A 14,810-nucleotide genomic window follows, 5' to 3' on the forward strand; every position below is an offset into this window, starting at 1 on the left:
TGTATAGACGCATGGTGGGAATTCGAAAAATGGCTCAGTTTTTAACCCGGACGATGCCGGGTAATTTCATTTAGTATGTGTATATATATATTTAAAATACAAGAAAGTAGACGAACCCCATGTCTATTCCTCCTCGGGCACCAGCAAATTTAGACTCGCCGCGCTTGCCACGCTGCCCAGAAAGGTTTCCTCATCGCCGCGCACCGATAGCGCCTCCCGGCCAGTGCAAACCTTGCGCTCGCGTATCATGGCAGTGCGCTCCCAGCGTGAACCCTTGCAGCTGCTGCAGCTATGCTTGGGCAGTTTAAAAACGGTGGTAGTGCGATTACCGCAATCCTTGCACTGAAAGAAACGCTTTTGTGCATCGACCACTTTGAGTGGATGCTTCTCCTCTTTGCAACGCTCGGCGGCCGCAAATGCGGTGTATTTGCAGCGCTGGCAGATGACTGCCTTGCAGGGCATTTTATATGTGCTTAGCATTTTCTCCTCCATGGCCTCTTTGCGCTCCAGCTTGTCGAAGTAGTCGCTTTGGGCCTCCCGTTCGCGCAGCTCGACTAGATTTGTGTGCGACGAAGTGGCGGCCATGATGCGTTCTATGCGAGATTTACGCATTATTTCGCGTTCCTCCTCCTCCAGTTTTTGACGCTTCCCACTGGTGGAGAACTTGTCGTGCAGCTCATCGATGGCACGCCGTTTGCCCGTTGCGGTGCCGCGCGTTGAATTCGGATTGACCTTCTCCAACGGCTTCTTCTTGAGCAGCGCAGCTGCTTTCAGTTTTGCGCTCTGCGCCTGGCGGGCTCCAATGTTTACCTCGAAGCTGAAATTCTCGCTGCCGGCGAGCTTGGGCGTTAGGCTGGCATCGAAGGAGAAGCCGCGATTCTTAAACTTCTCCGGCACGCTTTGTGGTGTCGTGGGCGTGGCAGCTTCCTTCGTCGTGGGCGTTGTGGGTGTTGCAGGCGTGGCTTGAGACATTGCCGGTGCCTGTTCAAAACGATCACTTTCTGCTCGCAGTTGGCGCAGACGCTCTAGATCCTTATAGCGCTGCTTGCTGGTGGCCTCCACAATGCCTGCCAGGCGAGAAACGGGCCCGCCGCGCTCCGCATAAGGCACATCTACGGGCAGGCAGCTTCTCGGCTTTGATTCGTGATCAACGCTGTGCGAAAAGGGCGACACATCGTAGCCGGCCAGCTTGCTGAGACGCTCGCGCTCCTTGTTGATTAGCTTGGCGCTCTTGCGTGCTGGCACCGCTGAGAAACTCTGTCCACCATAGAAAACCTCGCTCTTGCCTGCAAAAATACATATGAATAAGGGCTAAAAAAAAAATGCATATATATCAACTCACCCAACACCTTGTTGCGTAGCTCGTTTAGACCGCGTCCGGTAGTGGCCGATTGCAGCTCGGACCGCCTGGACATTTTGCCAAACTCCTGCTTCACATGGAACACACAGTAATCGCAGTCGGTTAGATTCACCAAGGATGTGCACTTGTCGCCATTCTTTTTGGTTGCCCGGCATGTGCCCAAATCCTTGGACTGGCCCAGTATCATCACCTTCTGTGAGGTATCAATGGACAGGCAGGCGACATCGTTGCTGCCCGCACGCTTCTCAAAGATCGTTGGATTTAGGACGGCCAGACACATGCCCTCTGCGGTTTTCCACAGCGCTTTGTGCGCCTCTTTGAAGAGGAAAATGGAGGCTGTTTTCATTTCACCGCGCAGATCTGATAGACGCCACGTGGAGTAGGGATCACCTTTTTTAGTATTGCGCACCGGCTGCTTGGACACCAAGGCGCCGGCAATGACCCAATCCTTGGACAAATCGCCGCGTTCTATGTGAAATGCTAGACCCGAAAAAGGCACCGACTTGCGGCCGTCCATGCGCTCCTGCAACAAGGTGCTGGATATCAACGGATTGATCATGCGCAGCCCAAACACGGGATCTGTATAAATAGCCGAGATCGTAGTCTTTTGTAGGGATTGGCCCGAGGTTGCGGCTGCCGCTGCTGCCTGCGGTGGTCTTTGGAAAGAGTTGCTCGCTAGCGCCTTACGCTGGATGGGATTGTGCGGGTTTTTAAGACGCAGAGCCTCCGGCTGTGCCGTTGAATCGACCAGTTTTACACCTGCTCTCAACGACTGATCCACCTCGCGAGCCACTTTGCTCTCATGTGCACTTTCACGTTGCTGTTTGAGTTTTTTATTGATATCACTGCCATATTCATTATACTTGCGCTCCAAGAAGTTCTTGACCTCTTCGTCGTCAGATGAATCGAGTTCCGGCTCATTGGATTTGAGTTTTGGCTGTGCTTTTGTCTGTGTTGGCTTCACGGTCACCTCATAGCTGAAGGCGTCTGCGAAGCTACTGTCTTCGCGTAATCGGGGCACTGCAGTGGCCAAAGTGGGTGGCGGCGGTGCCGGTGCTGACTTTGCATTCTCCGCATTATCGTTTTCAGCTTCGCCCAGCAGTTTTTCAAGTGCCAGTATTTCTGCTTCATCGTCTATGCTTATATCTGACTGTGATACATTTGCAGGACCCATTGTCTTTGTTTAATTTAAAAACACTTACTAGATTTCACAACGTAACCGAATTAGCGCGCATCCGAAACACTTTTGGCGGGCCCAGCTGGTATGTATTGAGTAATGTTGTATGCCGTGCATTTGCCAACACTAACGATACAGCTGCTTCAATTTATCGTTTAACATATTTGCAGCAACGCTGACATTAATACTCATCCAGTGCTGTGTAATCGCAACTCACTCGTGTTCATTCATTTGGTTCAGTTTTGATGAGCGAACTAGATTGCATGAAACGCAGAAATAATACATTTGGTAGTGCTTAGGCTCACAAATAAATACGCTTGTCGAACATCCCATTTAATATATATACGAATCGCTTAGACAAAGAGTCTACATGTATACATCAACCTACAATAAGCGACAGGGAAATGAGCATTAATAATGAACACTTCCAAATTATTCAATTGAGCCAATGGTTCTTTTTCGCTCATGCACAACCCAACACTAATTTCTTCGTCAATATGTCATCTTTCGGCTTTTATTCACGAAAAGTTTAGTTGCAGAGCCCCGTAATATTTAAATTTTAATGCTCTGGACAGTGCTAAATCGTAGCCAGCCGCCTGTCTAATAAACGAGAACAACACGGAACATCAAATAGACACCCACGCGCCTGCTGCAGCGGCTCTCGTAAGGCCCTGAAAATTGTCAAATATTTGCGGTTTGGTCGGAGACGGACGCGGTGCCGTTTTGCCCAAAAAAGAAAAAAAAAAGAAGAGTGCAAAAATCAAAGCTAACCGGGATTCCGCACCCAACAGAAACGTGTATTTAGTGTGTAAGAATAAAGTTTTCTGCCTTAACTACAGGCCAACAGCTCCGCCCGGCAATTAGTAAGCAGGTAAGAAATTCAACATCAACCAGCGCCTCCCACTAACCGCGCATCACACGCTCTTTTTTTTGCATTCTTTTTTTTTTGCGTGAGCAAATGCGTGTTTTTGACCGACATTTGTATGCGCTTGCAAATCGCATGACATAAAAATAATTGTGGTCGTTTTGTGGTTATAAGCTTGGTTCAATACCATTTCCCACGTGCGTGTCCTCAATGCGCATCTCAAATTGCTTTTTGTTGTTGTTTTTGCTGCTTGTTGATAGCCTTTGACTTGGACTTGGGTGTTTGTGTTACTGTTGTTCTTCTTATCGCAATGCAACTTTGCCTAAGCGCATGCTGTGGCGAAACGGGCACACAGATAATTGATCCGAAATTGTTTTAAAAATGCAAAACACAGAGTTGCCACACAAAGACAATAACAACTGTAAGAAATACTGCCTGTTTACCGTTGCCTTTGCACATTTTGTTTTACGCATTTTCGCATTCCACGGCATTTGCATTACCAGCGCGTGTTTTGAGTTTTCATTCGCCTGTCACCTCTTTAGCTCCGTTCTCCTTGCACATATAAACACACACACACACACACACATACATCACCCGCTCTCTCATGCTCTTTCTGCATGTCATCTGTCGCGGTCAGTAGCCGGTCCCGGTCCCGGCCCCACACACTGAGATGCAAAAAAAAATAAGTGGACCAGTGCGCATTAAAAAAAAAAAAAAAGTACGAAATCCGTTTTTTTTCGCCGACTCGCATATATTTACGTCAAATCCCCCCGCACCCTCAGCTTACGCTCATAGCACTGGTAAAGAAAAATATGCTCAACTTATTTGGAAGGCGTCGCCTCTTGACCTTTTTTCACGTCGCCTCCCCTCACGTCGCAACAGACGTTGCGTTGTTTATTGCAATTGATAAGGCCTTAAATTCAATTTCGACCTTGTTGCACATGCTTTAGTTACACAGCCAGACATGAGCAGTTACAAATATTGGCATATAAATAGGCTTAAAGATCTGGCGCAAATTGCTAGTTGCAGTTGGATGCTTTAGAGAATTGCATGACATTTATTATTAACGGCAGCTGTTAATCACGCCATCTCTCTCTCTCTCTTTCTCACTCCTGCCGGGCAGTGCTGCAACGATAAAGATATGAGTACAACTATATTTCTAACGACAGCGGAGAATGGACTGCGACATGATAAAATTGTTATACTCGATGCTGGTGCACAGTATGGCAAGGTAAGTAATCGATATCGCACACAGCTATCAATATCGATAATAATCGTTTTTAATTATTTGCGCAGGTCATCGATCGCAAGGTGCGCGAACTTTTGGTCGAATCGGACATTCTGCCATTGGATACGCCAGCGTCGACGATACGCGATAATGGCTATCGGGGCATCATCATCTCCGGTGGACCCAATTCAGTTTATGCTGAAGATGCGCCCACGTATGATCCCGATCTGTTTAAACTGAAAATCCCTATGCTGGGCATCTGCTATGGCATGCAGTTAATCAACAAAGAGTTCGGCGGCACCGTGCTCAAGACGGACGTGCGCGAGGATGGCCAGCAGAACATTGAGATTGAAACATCGTGCCCGTTGTTTAGGTAAGTCTAAGAGAATCCTTATTTATTTCCAGCAGCAAAAAGAAAGCGTTCAAATTGCAAGCTCATTTGAGCGCCGATACAATGCTGCCAGAGCAAAACTAAGCCAGGAGCAGTTCAGTTTAGCGTAGTCTATAAACTGATCTACACATGGCCTCACATTTTATAAATCATTTAACATGTTCACTTCAATTATTAAACGTGTTTAATCTCTTGCAGTCGCCTTAGTCGCACACAGTCCGTGCTGCTCACCCATGGCGATAGCGTGGAGCGCGTGGGCGAGAAACTTAAAGTCGGTGGCTGGTCAACGAATCGCATTGTGACTGCCATTTATAACGAGATCTTGCGAATCTATGGCGTACAATTTCATCCAGAAGTCGATCTAACCATCAATGGCAAACAAATGCTATCAAACTTTTTGTACGAAATATGCGAGCTAACGCCAAACTTTACCATGGGCAGTCGGAAAGAGGAATGCATACGCTATATACGCGAAAAAGTGGGCAATAATAAAGTCTTGGTATGTCTCTAAATTTCGTAGATATTTTTTTAAAAGAAAACTATACCAAAGTGTTTAACTCTTTGCAGTTGCTGGTCAGCGGCGGCGTTGATTCGAGTGTGTGTGCCGCATTACTGCGACGTGCGCTGCATCCAAGCCAAATCATAGCAGTACATGTGGATAATGGTAATGTTAGCACCGGAGGATCCTAAAGCCTTTAGCTGTTTAACTAAATTGGTTCTCACCTCGCAGGTTTCATGCGCAAGAACGAAAGCGAAAAGGTGGAGCGTTCGTTGCGAGATATTGGCATTGATTTGATAGTGCGTAAGGAAGGCTACACGTTCCTCAAGGGCACCACGCAAGTGAAGCGACCCGGCCAGTATTCTGTTGTTGAAACGCCCATGCTATGTCAAACCTATAATCCGGAAGAGAAGCGTAAAATCATTGGTGATATATTTGTAAAAGTGACCAACGATGTGGTCGCTGAATTGAAACTAAAACCCGAGGAGGTACTGCTGGCGCAGGGCACACTGCGACCCGATCTGATTGAATCCGCGTCCAATATGGTCAGCACGAATGCCGAAACAATCAAGACGCATCACAATGACACGGATCTGATTCGGTAGTGCGCTAGCATATTCAAGATATTATTATATTTTAGTTTGTTTTATTTTGGTATGCCTTGTGAAAAATATTAGAAATTCATATGTATATCGGAAGCAGTTCATATATGGAACATATAACTGGAGCCAAACATTTTAAAGATATTGACCCTACAACAAGTTGTAGGCAAGTGCTGGCACTGCGTGTGCCAAAGGATACAATTATATTTTGTGTTAATCTTACCCTACGATAAATACCAAAAATTTCGTATCAACTTTCTCTAAATGTATGTAAAACCGTTTTTGCAGGGAGCTGCGTAATGCTGGACGTGTCGTAGAACCATTATGTGACTTTCACAAGGACGAGGTGCGTGATCTAGGCAATGATCTGGGCCTGCCAGCGGAATTGGTCGAACGACAGCCCTTTCCCGGACCTGGACTAGCCATACGCGTGCTATGCGCGGAGGAAGCCTATATGGAAAAGGATTACTCAGAGACACAGGCATGAAACATTCAAAGACCATCCAAATACCGACTAATCCTCGTTTTTCTACATTCACAGGTCATCGTGCGCGTTATTGTGGACTACAAGAATAAACTGCAAAAGAACCATGCGCTTATTAATCGTGTGACGGGCGCCACCAGTGAAATTGAGCAAAAGGAACTGCTGCGCATCTCTGCCAATTCGGATATACAGGCAACATTGTTGCCGGTACGATCGGTGGGTGTGCAGGGTGATAAGCGCACCTATAGCTATGTGGTGGGCTTGTCAACGACGAGCCCGGAGCCTAACTGGCAGGATATGTTGTTTTTGGCCAAAATAATACCGCGCATATTGCATAATGTTAACCGAGTCTGTTATATCTTTGGCGAGCCCGTGCAGTATCTAATTACGGATATAACGCACACAACGCTCAATACTGTGGTGCTGGCACAGCTCCGGCAAGCGGATGCCATAGCCAATGAGGTGAGCACAAAAATAAAGCAAGTTAATTGTGATTATAATTATATTTCTTATCAATTAGATTATTATGCAAGCGGGTCTGTATCGGAAAATCTCACAAATGCCCGTAGTTCTTATACCCGTACACTTTGATCGTGATCCCATTAATCGTACGCCCTCCTGCAGAAGATCTGTGGTTTTGCGTCCATTTATAACGAACGATTTTATGACTGGTGTGCCAGCTGTGCCTGGCTCTGCTCAACTGCCATTGCAAGTGGGTCAACAAGAGGCTGCTTATAAATGTATTAACAATTGCTAATTGTCTTGTTTACTTATCACAGGTTCTAAATCAAATAGTGCGCGATATATCGAAACTGGATGGAATCTCGAGGGTGCTGTACGACTTGACAGCCAAGCCGCCCGGTACCACCGAGTGGGAATGATGCGTTCGAAACCAAAACCTTTAACAGCCATTTCAATAGCAATAGAGATATGTAGAAACAATAAACTACTACTGCATGGTAATTAACAAAGAGACGCATGAGACAATAGCAGAGATGCCGCCTGCTGCTCATCCAAAAATCCTGGGACAGCTAACAGCTATTAAGCAAAACTGAGAGCAACTGAGAGAAACGTGAGAGAGAGAGAGGAGAGATAGGAGAGCGTAAATACAATTTAGAGTGCCGCTTTAACAAAACAAAACAAAACAAAACAAAAAAACAAACACCACAACCAACAACAAAATATTAACAAAAACAATTCAGGTTTATAATATCGATTATTGTGTGTAATTAAAAGTAACGCGAAACGATGTTAAACAAACAAGAAATTAACACCAGATGGCAACAAATAATATATATTATTGCTGTATATTGAAATATTAACATGTTTAACCAGCATGTGCGATTTGTTCCTTTTATGAAAAGGAGATTACAAAACACATAAGATACATAAGTAACAAAAACAATTTATTTACGCATTTTTTAGTTATATACATAATTATACATATATATACATATATATATATGCATATATATACACACACATAAATGTTATATATATATACATGTATATATACAGATATTAAATTAATGCAAAACCATGTTCTGAACGTTGTATATTTGCATGGAAAGTGTTTTCGAGGAAATCGTGTTTGCAAAACAGAAAATTGTAAGAAGTACGAAATATATAAAAAAAAAGAAAAACAAAACAAAAGAAAAACTATTGTAAGCTAAAATTATGAATTGTTATATAAAAACGTTTTACTATTTAAATGGCAAAAACCACAGCAAAACAAATTATTATGATTAAAAAAAAAAAAAAAACAAACAAAATAAAAAACTAAAAAGAAATGTAATAAAATCGAAAAGGCTATATGTAAATATATTCTCGAATTTTATGAAGCTACAAATGCTCATTGTTCAAATTTTCAGTTTCCGCCCGGTTGCTCTTCCCTACGGCAGCCGATGAAAAGCCTCCGATGTTAGGCTCATAGTGCCGCGTCGTCTATTCCTCAGGTGCTCCAACGTTTGCAGCTTTTCTCCAAAGAATGTGCGGCTTTTGCTCTTACTGCGACCCAAACGCATGCACTTGGCTGCGAGGCTCTCCCCGTGCACGCTTTCCGCTTCAGACTCGGCGGGCTAAAGGCATTGTAAGTGAGAATTATTGTAGTACAAATATTAGAATATATTTAATTAAAAGTTTTAATGCAATTCTAGTTTGGCGAGTTGTCTAGATGATCAGCAGTTTAATTAACGAGGATCCAACTTCTAATCTAAGGCTAGTACTATTTTTAAAATATAAGTCTATAAATAAATACAATATTGATTTTATTGTAGGAGCTATAGCAGTCCGATGTTGATAACCTTTATATATAAGGATCATTAGGATTAACATACAGAGGTTATCTGGAACTGTCCGCTGCTGATAGGATTTGAACTATCTACTTTAAGCATGGTATAACTGTGGAGCTCGATGAGCACAACTTTTAAAATCTATAGGATGGGGAGCTGTAACGTTAAGAGGAAGGAGTCTTATATTATCTAGTGTCTTGAAGGAAAGCTTGGAAAGAATATATCTTTGTGACCGATCGTTCATATGGCAGCCATATATACTGGAGATTCCGCTGACTTCAACATATGTAACTGAAAAAATATAATTCCAAGCCATGACAAGAACATGACCAGTTTGCTGTTGATATTCATCAAGAATACTTTCGGTTGTTATTTCTTCGACTTCTCAGGAAAATGTAACATCCCAACTCTAGTCTTAGCTATTCCCAAATGCCTTTACTTACAGCTTGAACCACTTTCTTGACTGGCTTTTTGCGGTCGAACATGTGTTTGATCAAAAACTGAAATCGATCCGAATAGAGCAACTTTCGTGGCAGCTCATCGACTTTATTATAAAATTGGGCCCCCTGTCGACGCACTTGATTCAACTGGACCTTGTAGCGCCATTTAACAATGAGCTGCTTCCATCTCTCCGGCGTTGGCACAGGATGTGCAGTGGTGATCATTTCCTCAGCGATCTGTTGCCAGATCTGTGCCTTTAGATCGTAATTGAAGAAGTCCTTGTGATTCTCCATCCAGAGACACTCGTTCTTCCTGTACAAATCGATCAGCTTGAAATAGAGACGCCATTTGCGTTTGGTGCGCGGCGTGGCGAAGGTTAAGTTTGTTGCGGATGTGAAACTATTTGAGCTCTGCGCCTCGTCGGCCATAATGTAGTCGGACTGTAAATTTGGACAATTGCTAATATATATAGCATTTAAATCTATAGAAACAGTTGACAGTTCAAAGTTTTATTCGTTAATATATATTGCTAGGTGTTTGTTTTTCTTGTTAAGTTTTATAATTGATACAATTAATTTAAACACATGTTAATGAGTGGGTGCATTTGGGGTGCAGGAAATGGGTAAGCACATGTCCGGGTTGGATGTTGTGGTCACTTATTGTCCGCTTCAAAAATCAAAAATCTTTCGCGTTTTGTTTTTCATACATATTACAATAAATTTTATTCGCATTCGCAGCAAACAAATTAGCAAAAAACAAAGTTCAACTAAATTTAATAATTTATGTATGTATAATTGTATATATATATATATAAAACTGTTTCACAATGTCTCTATGTTTCGATTACATAACTTTTACTATTAGCACTTTCGACACTGAATAAAAATTTAAAAGAAACTCGCCAGAAAAAAACTAAATAGGTATATTGAAAAAAAAAAACAATACCATAATTTGATTGCTTGCGTTTCATGTCGGGCGTATATAAGTATCTATATGTATGTGTTCGTGTCTTGAGTGTGTGTATGTGTGCTGTGTGTATGTGCGGGAGGCGACTCGAGAGGGGGGTCAATAACTTATTGGGCCAACTCCTTCATGCGATTGAGAGCGCTGCCCGCCTTAAACCAGCCAATCTGCAGATCGTTGAGCGTATGGTTTAGCTTAATCCTCTCCACCTTGTCGCCATTCTTGATCTCGCAATCGACGGGCTTGCCGGGCGCCAAGCTGCTCAGATTCAGCAGCGAAATCTTGCTCGTGGGTTGGATCTAGGAATAAATGTATATATCAAATATAATTTTAATGAATTATAGAGCCCCGAGCCCTCTAATTCGTATATTTCAGGACTTACCTTGTCGTAGTCGGCGGCATTGGCAAAGGTCAGTGGCAGGAGACCCTGTTTCTTGAGGTTAGTCTCGTGGATGCGCGCAAACGACTTCACAATAATGGCGCGTCCACCCAAGTGACGTGGCTCGAGGGCGGCATGCTCGCGGGAAGAGCCCTCACCGTAGTTATCATCACCGATGGCCACCCACCTAATGTTGTTGGCCTTGTAGTCGCGTGCGACCTCGGGAACATTGCCCCACTTGCCGGTGCGCTGGTTCTTGATCTTGTTCATCTCATTGTTCTCAATGTTGGTGGCGCCAATGAACAAGTTGTTGGAGATGTTATCCAAATGGCCACGATACTTGAGCCAGGGGCCGGCGGCAGAGATGTGATCCGTGGTGCACTTGCCCTTGACCTTGATCAGAACGGTCATGTCGGTCAGATCCTGGCCGCTCCACTTGTCGAAGGGATCCAGCAGCTGCAGGCGCTGCGACTTGGGATCAACAGCAATAGCGACGCTATCGCCGACCTGTTTATGAGGAACACTCTAATTAGATACAAGGAATCTAAAGATTAGTTTGAACTTACAGGTGGTGGCGCGGTGTAGGTGTCCTGGCCGGGATCGAAGCCCTTGGAGGGCAGCTCATCACCGAACGGTGCCTTCAGCTTGAACTTCTTGCCATCGGCGCCAGTGAGCTCATCCTTCAACGGATTGAAATCCAAGCGACCGGCAATGGACAACGCGGTGACCATCTCGGGGCTAGTCACAAAACAATGTGTCGCCGGATTAGCATCGTTGCGACCGGTAAAGTTACGATTGTACGAGGTGACAATGGTGTTCTTGTCGCCCTTCTTCACATCCTGGCGATCCCATTGGCCGATGCAGGGACCACAGGCATTGGCCAGCACAGTGCCACCGAACTTGTCGAACACCTCGGAGAAGCCATCGCGTTCAATGGTGGCACGAATCTGCTCTGATCCGGGCGTCACATTGAAAGGTATTTTCGACTTGAGGCCATGGCTCATGGCATCCTTGGCAATGCTGGCACAGCGACCCATGTCCTCGTACGAGGAGTTCGTGCATGAGCCAATCAGGCCGACCTTGATGTCCATGGGATAGCCGTTCTTCTTGGAGTTCTCGCCCAGCTTGCTAATGGGATGAGCCAGATCTGGCGTGAATGGACCATTCACATGCGGTTCCAGTGTATCCAGGTTGATCTCAATCAGTTCATCGTACTCGCAGTTCTTGTCGGCGGTCAACACCTTGGCCTGATACTTTTTGGCCTCATCGGCAATGCCGCTGCGGCCGGTCGACTTCAGATAGTCGGCCATGCGCTGATTGAAGGGGAACAACGAGGTGGTGGCACCAATCTCAGCACCCATGTTGCAAATGGTGGCCATGCCTGTGCAGGAGATGGAGTCAACGCCCGCGCCATGGTACTCAATGATGGCGCCAGTGCCGCCCTTGACAGTCAGAATATCGGCAACCTTCAGAATAACATCCTTGGGCGAGGTCCAGCCGGAAATTTTGCCCGTCAAATTGACACCAATCACCTTGGGGCACTTCAGCTCCCAGGGTATATCGGCCATGACATCGACAGCATCAGCACCGCCGACACCAATGCACAGACCACCAAGACCGCCGCCATTGGGCGTGTGCGAGTCCGTGCCGATCATCAGCAGACCGGGGAAGGCGTAGTTCTCCAAGATGATCTGATGGATGATGCCGCTGCCTGGCTTCCAGAAGCCGAGGCCATATTTGGCGCAGGTCGTTGCCAGGAAGTCATAAACCTCACGATTCAGATCCTTGGCGCGGGCCAAATCCTTGACACCACCGATTTGCGCCTCAATCAAGTGATCGCAGTGCACGGTCGAGGGCACCGCAACCTTCTTCAGGCCGGAGGAGATGAACTGCAGCAGGGCCATCTGAGCGGTGGCATCCTGCATGGCGACACGATCGGGACGCAGACGCAGATACGATGTGCCGCGCTCAATATCCTGATTCGCTGGATCATCCAAATGCGAATAGAGCACCTTCTCGGACAAGGTCAGCGGGCGATTCAGACGACTGCGCACCACATCCAGGCGCTTGGTCAGCTTATCGTAGGGCAGATAGACGTCCGAGTCGAATTTCGACAGTGCCACCTTGGAGGCGGTATAGCAGGAAGCATGAAATTGACGGGCCATGGGATCCACAACATGTTTGCCCAGTTTGCACACCTGTGTATACCCAAATTAGACAAGAGATTGGCCAATTAGCACGTTTCAATATAATTAGAATATAGGTAATAGGTGGCTGGAAAATAGTTTCACATTTCTAATCTGTAACTAAACCTCCAACAAAATAATATTTTAAGTTGTGAGTTGCGCGTTTTCTAACTTTAAAATGTTAATAACAGTTACATGTTAAGGCATTAACATGTATAGGTATGTTAACATAAGTGTTCAAATTATAATTAACAGCTTTACGCACGCGAAGATCTTTTAGATCTTTGTCTCTGCTGCTAACAGTCAAACGTTATGTTGTTTTACATTGACAACATTAACAGAAACGTCAGGACTACTTATCAGAGTGTGCTTGGTTCAATATTTATGTGTTACAAACAGTTGTATGTTATGGTATTTACATTGACAAATATGTTAACAAGACTGTTATTACCAATAAACAGATAATAACAGTTTAGTAAACATTTATACAACTCAATTCAAGCGCTGTGAAACGCATAAACAATTAATCGTAAAACACAAGTTTAGTAATTTGTTTGCCCATCGCTAATGCTATGCGTAAACCTTGTGATTCGCATAGAGGCACACAATAAATAATAGTTGATTAACATATCAGGGGCACTTATATTATTAATTAACTTGATTGACCAGCTGTATGAACAGATTACCGATAAGATAGCTAATGGCAACGGGCTTCTCATTTGATCCAATGAAAGTATCTATATAATATATAATATACAGTAAAAGCTCTCATAACAAACGGCGCATCTCGTTACCAAAAGAAAACAAACAAAAAATGTGTAAAAATAACTTATTTCTTTAACTATAATTTACTTGATTTTTCTTTAAAGGCAATTCCTATACATTTGCACAACCAGGACAAGAATTCAAATTGAGAATGTCCGCTCAAGGGACTCTTCACTGTACACACACATGTAAGCTTTCAGTACTAATTCACGTGATCAATAACAAAGGCAAAATAAAGCAAACTCAACCAATTACGTGAAAAGGTCATTAACATTTGGGCCCTACCCCTTGCAGATGTTAATGCTCCCCCACAGAGTGAGATGCAGTTGTTTTTTTTTTCTTGGTGAAATGTTCCCAATTTTAAGCCGTTTATCGCGTTTAAATGGAAAAATACGCGCAGAGCACAAACGTAATACAGTTGCATATATTTATATAGACTATAATTAAAAATACTATCAAAGTGTCACAAGATAAGAACAAATAAGATATATGGTCGGGGCTTCTCGCCGCAATTGCCGTTGAATAACGATGCTTATATAAAAACACACAAGTTGCACGTTGTTTAATTTGTTGCAAAATTTGTTGTTACTGTCTCAAAAGGTCATTTTATTTACACACACCAACACACACACACGGCTGGCACAAGAAATTCTACACAACTTTTGAAAAATTTAAAGAAGTACCAGAACATACTTCGATTAGGTAACAACTTTTTGATTGGTTTTTAGGTTAGAAAAGCGCAACGCGAAAAATTCCAATTTGCATAGCGAGCGCATTTCATTTTTCAGCTCATATGCATATGAAAACAAATCATTTAATTGCTGGCATTGTGTTATTGGAGTTTAATTGTATTATCAGCTTTAAATTGATTTAATTTGCGTGCCTGTGTGTGCGTGTGTGTGTATGTGTGAATGCACTGGCTACCGCTTCCAGAATTTAGGCATGGTTATTTGGCAACACGTACCTGTGCCTGTGCGTTCATTAATCTGGCTGCCATAATTACGCGTTTCTTTTTCGTACAATATTCAACTATTTATAAACACTCGAAAATTTTGTTAGGTGACTTTAAATGATAACCCAGTCGTACATCAAAATTTTCAGCCCTCTCAGCCGGAAGATTTTAACACAGACTGAGCGCAAATCGCAAAAGCTGGCTGGCGGTGAGGGTGACATGGTATT

At 44.0% G+C, this 14,810-nt stretch overlaps 4 protein-coding genes and 1 non-coding gene across 5 annotated transcripts; 2 read left to right on the forward strand and 3 right to left on the reverse strand.

The window, feature by feature from the left end:
* Positions 1 to 123: 123 nt before the first annotated feature.
* Positions 124 to 2,577, reverse strand: LOC115765952 (protein MCM10 homolog). The gene is made up of 2 exons (XM_030709701.1): positions 1,343 to 2,577; positions 124 to 1,286 (listed from the first exon to the last, which is right to left on the reverse strand). The coding sequence occupies exons 1-2, from the start codon at positions 2,532 to 2,534 to the stop codon at positions 124 to 126; spliced, it is 2,355 nt and encodes a 784-aa protein (XP_030565561.1). The 5' UTR covers positions 2,535 to 2,577.
* A 480-nt stretch (positions 2,578 to 3,057) lies between these two features.
* On the forward strand, positions 3,058 to 8,052 carry LOC115765948 (GMP synthase [glutamine-hydrolyzing]). The gene is made up of 10 exons (XM_030709695.1): positions 3,058 to 3,408; positions 4,526 to 4,633; positions 4,699 to 5,003; positions 5,220 to 5,520; positions 5,589 to 5,685; positions 5,752 to 6,121; positions 6,411 to 6,603; positions 6,664 to 7,068; positions 7,127 to 7,318; positions 7,386 to 8,052. Exons 2-10 carry the CDS (start codon positions 4,544 to 4,546, stop codon positions 7,485 to 7,487), a joined length of 2,055 nt encoding a protein of 684 aa, XP_030565555.1. The 5' UTR covers positions 3,058 to 3,408; positions 4,526 to 4,543; the 3' UTR covers positions 7,488 to 8,052.
* On the forward strand, positions 5,032 to 5,164 carry LOC115766013. Its single transcript, XR_004018174.1, has one exon.
* A 361-nt stretch (positions 8,053 to 8,413) lies between the features above and the next one.
* Positions 8,414 to 10,072, reverse strand: LOC115765847. The gene is made up of 2 exons (XM_030709573.1): positions 9,341 to 10,072; positions 8,414 to 8,684 (listed from the first exon to the last, which is right to left on the reverse strand). The coding sequence occupies exons 1-2, from the start codon at positions 9,764 to 9,766 to the stop codon at positions 8,499 to 8,501; spliced, it is 612 nt and encodes a 203-aa protein (XP_030565433.1). The 5' UTR covers positions 9,767 to 10,072; the 3' UTR covers positions 8,414 to 8,498.
* Positions 10,073 to 10,094: 22 nt separating this feature from the next.
* LOC115765848 (probable aconitate hydratase, mitochondrial) lies at positions 10,095 to 14,764 on the reverse strand. Its single transcript, XM_030709574.1, has 4 exons — positions 14,596 to 14,764; positions 11,247 to 12,878; positions 10,684 to 11,187; positions 10,095 to 10,600 (listed from the first exon to the last, which is right to left on the reverse strand). Exons 1-4 carry the CDS (start codon positions 14,626 to 14,628, stop codon positions 10,412 to 10,414), a joined length of 2,358 nt encoding a protein of 785 aa, XP_030565434.1. The 5' UTR covers positions 14,629 to 14,764; the 3' UTR covers positions 10,095 to 10,411.
* Positions 14,765 to 14,810: the final 46 nt, after the last annotated feature.

Source organism: Drosophila novamexicana, unplaced genomic scaffold, assembly GCF_003285875.2.
Source record: "Drosophila novamexicana strain 15010-1031.04,08,12 unplaced genomic scaffold, DnovRS2.1 tig00001059-arrow-arrow-pilon, whole genome shotgun sequence".
NCBI classification, from domain to species: domain Eukaryota; kingdom Metazoa; phylum Arthropoda; class Insecta; order Diptera; family Drosophilidae; genus Drosophila; species Drosophila novamexicana.